Source organism: Polypterus senegalus, chromosome 12 (genome assembly GCF_016835505.1).
Source record: "Polypterus senegalus isolate Bchr_013 chromosome 12, ASM1683550v1, whole genome shotgun sequence".
NCBI lineage: Eukaryota > Metazoa > Chordata > Cladistia > Polypteriformes > Polypteridae > Polypterus > Polypterus senegalus.
This window is the reverse complement of record NC_053165.1, coordinates 102967657-102980044: the sequence shown is the minus strand read 5'-3', so window position 1 is coordinate 102980044 and position 12388 is coordinate 102967657. Positions and strand designations below refer to the sequence as shown.

Sequence of the window (12388 nt, the reverse complement as noted above, 5' to 3'; positions counted from 1 at the left end):
TTACAGATTATATTTAAGACATGAGGTTTCTATAATTTTAAATTTTTTGGCAAGTAAAATACAGACAATTTTGACATAATGATAATGCAAGCACAATTTTTATGATTCCAACTGTGGGTGAATAGTTCACATAGCTAAATATGCAGCATGTTTTTGGATTTTATCATAGCAATTTCTATGGACACATCTTCAATAATGTTGTATCTATGTTAGAATTATGTACCCAAAACCATGCTGTTCTTTAACCACTTCCTAAACACTTATTCTTACCTTAACATCAGTGCCATCAGTTGGCATAAATTCCTCATAAATATATGAGCCAGTCTTGCGTACACTACTCTCTGGAGAATAAACACTGCTGCGACTCCCAATCTGTAAAAGAGTAAAACTAAAAAAATGACTTAAAAATTACTTATTCCTATATAAAGCACAGAAGGCCTATAAGTCCAAAATCTTGTACAATGGTAGCTGAAATTGATATAGGAAAAGCAAGTCAAGTCAAATTGGAGAGCATGCACTGGTACAGTGAGTTGCCGCACCCACTACACGATGAAACAACTCGGGATCCCGTTTTGCAACACTGCAGGCAGACACGCGGTCCAGTCCAACCCTCCGGAAATGACCCTCTATCTGCCACAGCCAGGTGTTACGTGGGCGACCCCTTCGCCTGGTCCAGCCACTTGGGTCCCCAACAATGAGGATCTTATGAACCGGATCACCCTAGGGGAAACGCGCCACATGGTCGTATTACCATAACGGACACTCCCTCACGGGTAATATGCCTCATTTGGGACTCAATGAGCAACCGTTCATTCGACACAAAGTCAAACCAACGGTACCCAAGGATTTTTCCGGAGAGACACAGCACCAAAGGAGTCCAGTCTTCGCCTCAGGTCACTAGATGGCGTCCATGTCTCGCAGGCATATAGCAAGACAGGAGGCACCAGGACTCGGACCTTCGTCCTTTTGCATAGATATCGGGAGCGCCACACACCCCTTTCCAGCGACCTCATGACCCCGCCCATGCTCTCCCAATTCGTCTACTAACTTCACAGGAAGAGTCACCAGAGACATGGATGTCACTGCAAAGGTAAGTAAATCTCTCAACAAGGCCAACACTCTCTCCGCAAACGGACACACTAATGACCTCTTGGGCAGAGCCAGCAGCAAAGGCCTGGATCTTGGTTTTATCCAGGACACTCGCAAGCCCAGACACTTTAGACTCCTCACTCAGTCTCTCGAGCGTCCTGATCAGAGCATCCATTGACTCCGCGAAGATCACAGCATCATCAGCAAAATCAAGATCTGTGAATCTTTCTTCACCAACAGATGCACCACAGCCACTGGACCCCACGACCTTGCCCAATACCCAGTCCATACAAGCATTGAACAGGGTAGGAGCAAGAACACACCCCTGACAAACCCCAGAATCAAATGGGAAAAACACAGAGGTCCCGCCTCCACTCTGCACAGCACTCACAGTACCAGTGTGTACAGGCCAGCCACCTCGAGGGGATCCCATGAACCCTCAGGATGTTCCACAGGGCAGCTCAATCAACTTAGTCGAACACTTTATGAAAATCGCCAAAGGCTGTAAAGAAACTCTGCCAATATTCGCGTTTGCACTCCATGAAAACCCCGTGCACTGCGACTCCTCTCAATGATATCCAGGGTGCCTTGCAAGATGAAACACCGGTAACACCAACACAACCCTCAGCAACCTTCACAGTCTTGTCACCGAAGATCTCCCACATCACATTAGGATCGGCAGTCGTATCCAAATCTGAAAGTTCCTCACACAAACTGCGTGCAAACTCATTACAAACAGCCTGGTCTTGGAGTCTGGCCAAGTTCAGGCTCATTTTCCTAGTAGGTGGTAACCTACTGGATCTAACCTGGATCCTAAGAGTAGCAACAACAAGTCTGTGGTCAGAATTCACAAACTGGGCACTTCTGTAGACCCTGCAGTTTTGCAAGAGCCTCCAGCGTCTGCCCACGAGGATGTGATCAATCTCTTTCACCGCATCACCAGTATTGGAGTACCAGGTCCAATGATGTGGTTCAGGGTGCTGGAACCAGGATAAAGCGATTCGCAGCCCTTGACCTTTTGCAAAGTCAAGGAACATGGAGCCACTTTCACCACGGTCACCAGACCCAAGGGGACCGAGACAATCCTCATAGCCAGCCCTGTCAGTGCCAGTGGTTGCACTGAAATCACCCATGACAAGAGGAGTGTCACCTCGTGGGCACCCATCAACCACAGAGCGAAGCTGCGAATAAAATGTCTCCCTCGCCGAGACATCACTCACCGCAGTCGGAGCATACACTGAGACAACAGACAAGTAACCCAGACAGTGCCGTAATCTGAGTCCCATAATACGCTCGTTGAAAGAAGTGATATCAGACACCATCGGAAGAAGCCAATCCACTACAGCAATAGCTATTCCCCAAGTATGACAGCCATCAGACACCAGACCAATAAACGGTGTATCCACCTACAGAGATATGGCCAGTCCCCAGTCTGCACACCTCAGAGAATGCCACCGCTGAAATACAGAGTTTACGCAAGCATGATGACTAAATACCGAACATACCTTTCTAAAAAGTCGCTGACTTCCTCCACCAGCAGAAGTAGGATAATAGATGTACACATTGTGATCCTCCGCACTAACAGGTTTCTCAACAAATGGCTTTTGAAAAATCTCTCCATTCACTTCTACATGGTCCTCTCCTTCAATCAAATTGCATTCTAATAAGCAAACAGAAAAAAATAAATATATATTTAAAGTCACAGCTGTACAATTGCAAATTATAGCATAAATTACAGCATGCATCTTTATAATCTTAGAGTCTAACCTAAAAGCATCCATTTCATACAGTCTCTAAAATTCAACATTTAAATTAAAAATATCTTCACAGAAGATACTTTAATATACAGTGCTAGACATAATACGCATCTACTTAATAAACCAGCTACTTTCTAAGACTAAAAAATCACTACCATTCAGTTGCAGATTATGGGCTAACTAGTTCATTAATGCCATTACACCAGAAAGTGATATTTGATAAATTCAATTATTGAGTGCATCTTGAGTATCTCTGCAACTTAAGCTGCTTTCTAAGGATCTCTTTCTGGTTCAAGTCCTGTATTTGTAAGTGGACAATTAAAAAAATGGAAGAAGTACATACTCATCAGCAATCTCCTGGCTCAAGACCTATTATTGTCATGTCTATGATTTTCTTCAGAAATAATGTAACCCATGCCAAATAAAAAGTCCTCTTTTTAAGTGCTTCGTGCAAACGTTAGGAAAGCAATCCTGTTCATGTTGGTGTGCTGTGCTTCCATCTTCCTACACTGTTATTAATACATTATGTTCTATCACTTTCTAATATTTCTTAAATTATCTTCAACACTTTGCTAATTATTTGGACATGCTCAGGAATCGTTTGAGGAAAATCACAAAGAGCTGAAGATGTTGATTTGGCCTCTAAATTCCCCATATCTAAATCCTATTGAGCAAAACAAGTCCGATCCATAGAGGCTCCAAGCTGCAACTTGAAGGAATTAAAAGGATCTGATGTAAACACCTTGATGTCAAAAGGGGGCAAACAATGCATCTCCAAAGCAGATCATAAAATGCCCACTTTTCATTATATGGTATTATTAAAGACTGCATTATATTTACTTAAGTAACATATTAAGTAACATCTCAAAAATACTAAAATACTCCAAAGGTTAGCAAAGTTGTCACTGGCAGTGCACTTGTTACTTAGGTTATTTTACAGCACAACTGTTTACTTTTATCATGGTAGTGTCATTGCATTTATGGTCACGGTCTACTACAACACAACATACAAAGCTGGAACACTGCACCTACTCATCCTTAACCAATGGTTACATATTCCTTGGCCACTATTTCTTACACTCAGAGTGAGAAATAACCAAAAGGGCTCAACAGTGCATTTTTGTATCCCTTTCCCTCCTTTTTCCATTTTACTTTCTCCATCATTAGAGCCAGAACTAGGTAGGGTAGCTGAAAATAATTGTAAAGTAAAAGTACTATAAATTAAATAAAAAAAAAATACTACAAGTAAAACTGATATACCCATCCAAAAGCAGATCAAAAGTCATTTATTGTACTGACCATAATATTAAGATTTGTAACACTTTAAAGAAACATGCAGCACATCTTCTCAACAATTTAAATATACTAAACTACTACTAATATGACCAGAACAGCCAAAAAAGTGATATAAAAATGAAACAACAATTTGAAGCACTGGTTTGTGAATTTTATACAGTTAGCTTGTTTTCAACTGCTTACAAGTCATTTCAAAAGGTTCTGCTGTATACATCTAAATATACAACCTTCTGTACTTGAGACAAGACAAACTGTGACATACTGTACTATCTTTAACATACATTCCTCTGTGGAACCTTATTTCCACAACTCTTAAAAGAAACTTAAATTGCATTATGTCACAAAGATATTGCTTGCTTTCCACTAATAGTGTTGTGCATGATATGTGCTTTTGTCTTCTAATTAGAGAGAGAGAGGAATTTATTAGACATGCTAGCATGAAATCAACTTGCAGCAATCAAACAGACATCGTCCACATGCATTTAGCTTTAATCATGTTATTTAGTACAGATTTTTAACCTTGAAGGAGTGGCAGCACAAATCTTGTGATCTTGCCTCATAGCACCAGTGGTTCAGGTTTAATTGCTAGCCTTGTCAGGGTTGAAATAAATATATATTTTTAATATGTCACTGTGCTCTGTACAAACATTTTATAAATCTGCTTCTTCTCAAAAGTACAGCTAACACAAGTCCATATTTAGTACACAGGGGCTCATCATTTAGAACTGCTAGGCAAGCATTAGTGGACAAGAAAGGGACAACTATGAAAATGGGCATTTCTGTGTGACAGAGTCAGCATGACATTGGAACTTCTTTTCCTTGTTTGGAATGGCACGATTTACCCAAGTAGGGGTCTGCACATGGAGAAAGAGTATAAAGCCTTGGAACATTGCCCGGCACACCTTTGAAGCCGACAAGACAGATGGGAGATAACTTCATCTGATCCTGAAAATCCTTCCAGGGCAGCGACGAAAATGGCAGACTGTATACATCGAGCTCCCACTTCGGTGAAAAGTCTTGTCATGGCTTCCTGGCAGATGTGCTTGATATATAATAATTTTAAAAGTTGAATAATTGTATGTTTTGCGCATATGGAGCTTGAATGAATTCTCTGCATTGCTACCTTCCACTCCTTTTCTGATATGTTGAGTGAGAGATCCTTTTCCCTTTGTCCTCTTGGGTCTTTGAAAGGGAGGGACTGTAAAATATTTTTACAGTATATTTTTTCCCCACATACAGGATGGTGGGAGATTGTCAAACAGAACCTGCCTGATTTTCACTAAGTTTCTGATTTGAAAATAGTGAAAGAAATGTGCTGCTGGAAAATAAAATTTGGAATGTAATAGTTGATAGGATGCAAAGAGGTTGTCTATATAAAGATCTCTAAGCAATTAAATCCTAAATGTTTTCCAGATATTAAAAAGGGTTAAAAAAGGTAGCTCTCATGCAGAGGTGCCACAGATAAAAGATTCTCCATCTTAAAATGCTTTCTACACTGGTTCCATATTCTGAGTGAGTGAAGCACAATTGGGTTATTAGTATATTGGCGATAACTTGCATTTACTGGGGCACAAAGCAGGGAAAATAGAGAAGTACTGCAGGATTTTATTTCTACTGCAGCCCAAGCCTGTGTATGTTCATCTATTTGTGTCCAGGTTTTTGTAGCTTGTATGTTTGCTGCCCAGCAATAAAAACTTAAAAAGTTAGGTAGAGCCATGCCACCTTCTGTCTCGGGTCTTTATGTAGAGTCTCTCTTTAGATACGTGGATGTTTTAGGTTCCAGATAAATGAGGTTATGGTTGAATCTAATTGCTTAAAGAATGATTTATTGATGTACTAGCAAAATACCCGCGCTTCGCAGCGGAGAAGTAGTGTGTTAAAGAAGCAATGAAAAAGAAAAGGAAACATTTTGAAAATAACGTAACATGATTGTCAATGTAATTGTTTTGTCACTGTTGTGAGTGATGAGTGTTGCTGTCATATATATATATATATATATTTACACACACACTCATAAATATACATACACACACATATATACAGACAAATAAATATATATATATATATATATATATATATATATATATATATATATATATATATATATATATATATATATATATATATATATATATATATATATATATATATACACACACACATATATAAACATATATACATACATATCTACATATATACACACACAGCTATTTCGTATCAGTGCAATACGCTGCTTGTTAAAACGGATAACTCCCGCTTCTTACGCAAGTCTGCGTGGATATTATGAACTATCGATTTGTTCAAGTTCTATTTAAATTTTAAATAGAAGGAATTTTTATTTAGTCGACAGAAATATCTTTGGTAGGAATGGTAAAACAGACAGGAATATTATTCTGAATAAATCAACTCAAACCTTAAACAACTTATAATATTTTGCTCTCCATAAAAATATATCCTGTCTAAATTATACAAGTTAGAAATAAAGTAAACGTTAAAAGAACAAACATTCAAATTTCTTTACTCTTATGTAATTTTATATAAGAAATAAACTTAGATTTTAAATATCCCAAAAGATTTTGCTCTCCATAAAAATATATCCTGTCAAAATTATACAAATTCAAATATGAACATGCTGCATAACAAAACCTGGAAATATAAATAAAATGTGTTCCTTTCAGCAATAACAAATCAAATCATTCAGTTGTCTTTGCTCATATGTCATTTTAGAGCTGGACGCCTGGCATCTTTTTGGCACAGGTTCGTTTCTGTTTGGTGTGAGGTTCTGTGTTGTGGAGATTCTCAGGATGGATTGCAGGTGCTCATCAGTGAGGCGACTCCTGTGTGCTGTTTTGTTAGTCTTTATCACTGAGAAGAGCTTCTCACACAGATATGTGCTACCAAACATGCACAAGGTTCGAGCCGCATGTAGACGGACTTTTTGTTCTTCAAAGTCACCAAAGCGCGTGCAAACTCAGTGCGCCAGTTTATCAGCAAAGTGCGATTTGGGAACACCGTAGTGACGACTTGGTTTAACATTACTTGGCAACAGGGAAAGTGGGGCAATTGCACTGGTGCATTTGTGTCTCCCATAAAAGCAGCTTCACTTGAAATCACTTTGTGATTGTGCACGGTAAAACGTCCGCTGAAGTGTCAGATTCTTATTTAATTCTTCTGCTTTCTGTATCTTCTGCATTGCATTCAGGTTACCCTGATGTTTTGTCTCATAGTGCCGCCTTAGATTAAATTCTGTAATTACAGCCACATTAGCTCCACAAATGAGACACACGGGTTCAGTAAACATATACTCAGCCTCCCATCGGTTTTTAAAGGCTCTATTTTCAGAATCAACTTTATCTTCAGCATCGTGTGAGCTAGCTTCGCAATAACTTGCAGCATCATAAGCTAGACTTGATTAACGCGTAAGTGTTCGGCAAGGCAGCTGAAGCGCTGCATTATGGGATCTGTAGTTTATTGTGTTACCAGCGCTTCATATACCCGGCCATTAATAACAATAATACAGTATATAAAATGATCTCGGGCCGGATATAATTACACGCTGGCCGGATGTGGCCCGCGCCCTTGAGTTTGACACATATGGACTAAATAGAACTTGAAAAGATATATTTTTTCAAATGTGATCGCAATTCAGATAGAGTTGACGCGCACTACAGCCTGCATGCCTCAATAAGTCATCCTCCCTCGCTCTTACTTTTTACCGCTCATCTAATGAATACACTGAGTATGGCTTTACCAAAACAATCATTGATGGCTAATAAAGTATCCATTATTCGAGTATGTAGATCGGGATATATATATATATATATATATATACCCGCGCGATCGCAGCGGAGAAGTAGTGTGTTAAAAAGCTAGAAAAGAAAAGGGAACATTTTAAAAATAACGTAACATGACTGTCAATATACAGTATTTGTTTTGTGAGTGTTACTGAGTGTTGCTGTCATCAAGGATTTGATTATCATTATTTCTTTCAATCAGGTTCGTATTTGTAGGATGTGTTGTGTTCAAGTTACATTCCGTGTTTGTCAATCGCTGTAAAGATGACAGGTTTCATTCATCGATTCGCTTCTTACTGCATCAATAAACAGCTCGCCTTCTTCTTTATCTGAGACCTGACACACTGCATGCACGGTTTTTTACACTGTCTTCCTTTAGCGGACATTGACTTTTTCCAACGGTGCTTTGTTTCCGCAGTAGTTGGATTTATGAATATGCTTGTATGTATCAGACGCTTCATATTTTTGCTGCCTTTTCAATTGTGTAATTCGGTTTTGTTCAGCCTTTGGAACTGTTGCTTTTATCTGTGCACTGCCAGTTCACGGAGCCGCCGTGTACATGCATCGAAGGTTCCCAGCTGTGCTGGTGCCATCTCGCGCTATGTCCATGGCTGTATTTAATGTTACCTTAGTCCTGGCACTTAAAACTTTCTCGCAGTTTCGCTGAGTTTGTGTCAAACACCACCCTGACCATCTCATCTTCCTCTCCATAAGCACAGTCCTTCACCCGTGAATATTTAGTGGCAGTTTGCTATTGGATTGCCGCTGACGGACGGCCTTATATGGGCAGGCACTAAATTACAAACGCCAGCGCAGCCTGTCTATGAACTTAATTTAAAGTGTAGGTTTACATCGTGCTTTGTTTCAAGTAGCAGAACTCATGAATATGGTTGTATATGTCACTCGCTCGCTTCTTATTGTTTCGCTGCCTTCTCAATTATATAATGCATGTTTTCTTCAGCGCTTTTTTGAGGTCTTCCTGGTTTTCTATGTACGCGTGATTACGGGAGGCGTGATGATGTCACACTAAACTCCCCCACAGGGTTGAAGCTCATCTCCATTACAGTAAATGGAGAAAAACTGCTTCCAGTTATGACCATTACGCGTAGAATTTCGATATAAAACCTGCCCAACTTTTGTAAGGAAGCTGTAAGGAATGAACCTGCCAAATTTCAGCCTTCCACCCACACGGGAAGTTGGAGAATTAGTGATGAGTGAGTGAGTGAGTGAGTGAGTGAGTGAGTGAGTGCTTTGCGTTTTATTAGTATAGATATTGGAATGTTTTGAAATAAAAAAAGAAACTTTGGAAGGATATTTATCTTAACAATGCTAATTCTTCCAGCTAGAGTGAGATGGAGGGTTGACCATCTACTGTATGCAAGTCTTGCTTATTTTTTTTCCATACAGTGAAATTTCGTTGATAAAGAGCTTTATGTTTACTTGTGATATTTACCCCTAGGTATTTAAACTGATCTGCAATAATTAAAGGGAATGTGTCCAATCTAATATTGTATTCTTGAGAATTCACTGGAAAGAGCACACTTTTATTCAAATTAATTCTGAGACCAGAGATCTTTTGAAATTCTGTAAGTGCTGTTAAGACTGCAGGAACAGTATTTTGTGGGTCTGATATATACAAAACCATATTATCTGCATATAGAAATATTTTCTGTTCCAGTCCTTCTCTGATAAGCATTTTGACAGTGAACTGCCAGTGATTCAATGGTGATTGCAAATAGCAGTGGTGACAAGGTGCATCCTTGTCTGGTACCACGTTCTAGTTTAAAGTAGCCTGAGAAAATATTGTTAATACAAACTGAAGCTTCTGGATTGGTTTGATCTTGTGATATTACAGAAGGCAGCACTTTCTCCATCCTTCTAGCTAGGACTTTGGACAGTATCTTAACATCATTATTCAGAAGTGAAATTGTCTGTATGATGCACATTATAATAAGTCCTTGTTTTGTTTAGGAAAGACGGTGATTAATGCTTGGTAAAGAGTTTGAGGTAGAATTTGGTAGTCTCTAGCTTCTGTAAATGTGGCTGATAAGAGGGGAGCTAAGCTGAGTGGAGAATTTCTTATAAAATTCAACAAGGTAGCCATCAGGGCCTGCTGCTTCCCGCGCTGAAGTGACTTTATAGTATCTATTAATTCTGATAGCATCAGAGGTTTATCCAATTCCTCTGCAATAAAAGTATCTATTTGCGGCATCTGTAATGTATCCAGAAATGCATTAGATTGTGTTTTGTCTTCTTTGAACTCAGTAGAATATAAGGATTTATAGTCGTCTCTAAATGTGTGCATTATATTTTTATGGTCAATGATTTTATCTCTGTTTGTGTTGGGGATTGCTGGGATTGTATCGTAAACTTTTTGTTTGTGGATTTGTTGAGCTTAGAGCGTATTAGCTTTCTATCCGTGTTCATAGTAATGATATCTTGATTTAAATATGAGTTGTTCAGTTTCTTTAGTTGTTAAGAGGTTGAACTCTGAATGCAGAGCCTATCTTTTCCTATGAAGAGCTTCACTTGGACACCTGGCATGTTCTTGATCTATTCTAGCAATTTCGCTGATTAGTTCTGATACCTTCTTGGTTTCTAATTTGTTTCTGTGGGAAAGATATGAAATCTGCGAGATGAGTGTGTGGGGCATAATAATTTCAGCTCCAAGATCAGAGGAGCATGGTCAGAAATAACAATAGTGTCATACTTGCAAGATTTAAATCGCAGGCAAGAAATTATTATCTCTAAAGAAAATCAATTCTTGAGTAGCAATGATGCACTGGAAAGTAGAAGGAATTTGTTCTTGAGTTTGGGTTTAGAAACCTCCAGGGGTCTGATAAGTTGTGGTCAGTTAAAAACTGTATAATTGTCTTTGCAGTGTTAGATGTTATCTCCCCTGTGACAGGAGACCTATCTAAGAGTGGATTTAAAACACAATTAAAGTCCCCAGCCATTATAATTTTATGAGTATTCACATTAGGAATAGATGCAAATACATTTTGCATGAATTCCCTATCATCGACATTGACTGCATAAACATTTATCAAAATCACTTTACAGTTAAATAAGTTGCCCATGACAATCATATATCTCCCTTCAGGATCAGATGCTACATCCGATGCTACAAATGAGACTGTTCTATGTATAAGAATTCCCACACCTCTAGTTTTCTTTGTAAAGCTGGAATGGAACATTAGGCCAGTCCAGTCTTTCTGCAGCCAGGACTGATCTTTGCTTAATAAGTGGGCCTCCTGTAAAAATTCTGTTTTAGCGTTTAGACCTGTTAGGTGAGAGAATACTTTCTTTCTCTTTAATTTGTGATTCAGGCCTTTAACATTCCAGCTCACAAAGCTAGCTGTCCCATCATGGAGACATTGATTCTGAATTTTTGATGTCATTTTGTAGTCTTAACTGGAAGTGAGACAGCTTTAACCTTAATTTCCAATTTTCCCACAAGTTATTGCCATACAACCAATTGTTACGTTGGAAGTTAAAATTATAAGGATAAAAAGGATAGATTAGATATAGCTTGTTCTCTTTCCCTCCACCACCCCCCCTTATTCTCCCACCTCCCCATTTTGACTCCCCACATGAGGCTGGATCCCACTTCACAAAGTCCCAGTCCTCTGACATACCTAGAGACAGAGCACGACCAAAATAAAACAAGTCCCCCAGCAGTGGCATTTGAGGATTAAAAAGCAGAGATATCTATTGCCGATAAAGTCTAAATACTATAAGCACAAAATATAATCATCAACAGTCTTGAAATATTAAAACAGTAAACCCAGGGAATGGTGTTAAAAAGTGGCCCTGAATAAGCATAGTAGACCATAATGCAATAATAACAATAACAATAAACCAAAAGGTATGATGTTAAACAGTCTCCTTTAGAATAGTTAAAAACAAAAAAAAGAAAAAACTACTTTAACGTCTTTAATTACACATACGTGTGTAATTGTAATTAAAACATAAACAAAAAGTGGCTGAGAAGAAAAAAAGATGTATAATTATTATTATACTTATCAGAAATATTTGCTTTGACGAGAGCCATTACTGACTTAACAGGTGCAAAGAAGTACAGTGACATGAACGTTTCCCTCTGACAGTACATGCTGTTGAAATCGACTGGCTGTACCCACAGTCAACATGTCACTAAACAGAAAACATGCTGGTTCTTTTGCTATTGTACCTCAAAACAGCAGAGCATGCTTTACACTCTATGTAACCAGAGAGTTGTTTCTTCTGTGTTACAAGGTCATAATTGTTCCATAATGATGTCATTCCCAACCATTATTTCATCCATTGATAAGATGTGGTTATCACTTAGGCTAATCACACCCATGAAAGCAAATGAAGGGTAGGGTGCAAAATTACAAAGCGAAAAAAAAAATGCTCTCTGTTAAAATGCATTGCATTTGACCTTTCATCACTACATCCATCCATTTTCCA

The 12388-nt window shown here is 38.6% G+C and overlaps 1 protein-coding gene across 1 annotated transcript in view; it reads right to left on the bottom strand.

Annotated features, from left to right (window-relative positions):
- LOC120541445 (inositol hexakisphosphate and diphosphoinositol-pentakisphosphate kinase 2-like) overlaps positions 1-12388 on the bottom strand; it is a 267227-nt gene that overhangs the window by 187762 nt on the left and 67077 nt on the right. The window contains 2 exon segments of the mRNA XM_039773073.1: positions 271-372; positions 2595-2749. Coding sequence (XP_039629007.1) covers positions 271-372; positions 2595-2749 — 257 coding nt within the window.